We start from the raw sequence: 1,068 nt of genomic DNA on the forward strand, positions 1-1,068 counted from the left end.
GCAAAAAGCAGCCCGCAGAATGGCGCATCCACGAAAAGAAGAAAAAGAAAGAAACGAGCCAGAAGAAAAGGAAGGAAAAAGCACATCCAGCGTCGGCGGAGAGGCCTCATTGACGGTGCGAGCCTGTAGGTACGTAGACTCGACCGCCGCCCTCCGGCGACGGAGCTTCAGCTCCCACGTTGCCAGCGCATCAGAGCAGAGCTCATGAGATCCTGACCGTGGTCGAGAAAAGCCGTCGAGTGCGTGCAGCGTAAAGAGCTAGGGACGGCCCGAGGCAAGAGTCTCTTTGTTCTCGCCTGTCGTCCAGCAGCTGAGCGGGCGTCGTGCGACTCAACTTGAACCGGTCGTTCACGTCGTTGTCCATGTGGACACCAATATATAAAGGGGGGACGAGGCAAGCCGCATTTGCAGTGCATTGCTTTGTCCCGGCTACCTTGCCACGACGAACTGGCTAGGTGCCTGCACTTTGATCTCGACACATCTCACATCTCGCGCATGCGCCGTGCACCACGGAGATCTGCTAGCCCGACCACGAGCAGGCGTCTGTGCAGCCGAGCTGGGATCCCGACGGTCCGCGACGGCGCGTTTGATAGCCCAAGGCTGGGGATATCACGAAGCGTTCACTCAGGCCTCATTTGCCTTGTAAGCGGAGTGCGGGTAACCGTGGCAAGCGTGGAAAAGGGCTGAGCTTCTTCTTCTTCTTCTTCTTTTTTTCCCCCCCTCAACAGCACGTGTTATGATACTAGTCACCTCGTCCATGCTGATAGTCCTTGGCATGACCGTTGTTTGTACATGTACATCCAGTAGGATGTAGCACTGGCACATGAGATTATCTTGTTGGGTCGCCATGGAAGCTCGGACGACGGATGCCCAACCCCTACACCAGGGGCTCAGGATTGAGCCACTGATGGTGGTGGCGGGTGATGATGCAAGCCATTGATTCATGCTGCTCTAGCCAGTTCAGTTCGTTCCGTAGGTGGTATTACCAGTAGAGCTGTGATCGAGCTCCGCTACCTACTCTGCTATCCCGGCCGTCCTCATTTTCCTGTCTTATTTCGTTGCGAAATT

General features: G+C 55.7%; 1 protein-coding gene across 1 annotated transcript; it reads right to left on the reverse strand.

Moving 5' to 3' along the window:
* Positions 1 to 587: 587 nt before the first annotated feature.
* On the reverse strand, positions 588 to 982 carry BBK36DRAFT_1136789 (hypothetical protein). Its single transcript, XM_024893101.1, has one exon. It carries the CDS (start codon positions 943 to 945, stop codon positions 625 to 627), a length of 321 nt encoding a protein of 106 aa, XP_024744651.1. The 5' UTR covers positions 946 to 982; the 3' UTR covers positions 588 to 624.
* Positions 983 to 1,068: the final 86 nt, after the last annotated feature.

Source organism: Trichoderma citrinoviride, assembly GCF_003025115.1.
Source record: "Trichoderma citrinoviride strain TUCIM 6016 unplaced genomic scaffold BBK36scaffold_487, whole genome shotgun sequence".
In the NCBI taxonomy this organism is placed as follows: Eukaryota; Fungi; Ascomycota; class Sordariomycetes; order Hypocreales; family Hypocreaceae; genus Trichoderma; species Trichoderma citrinoviride.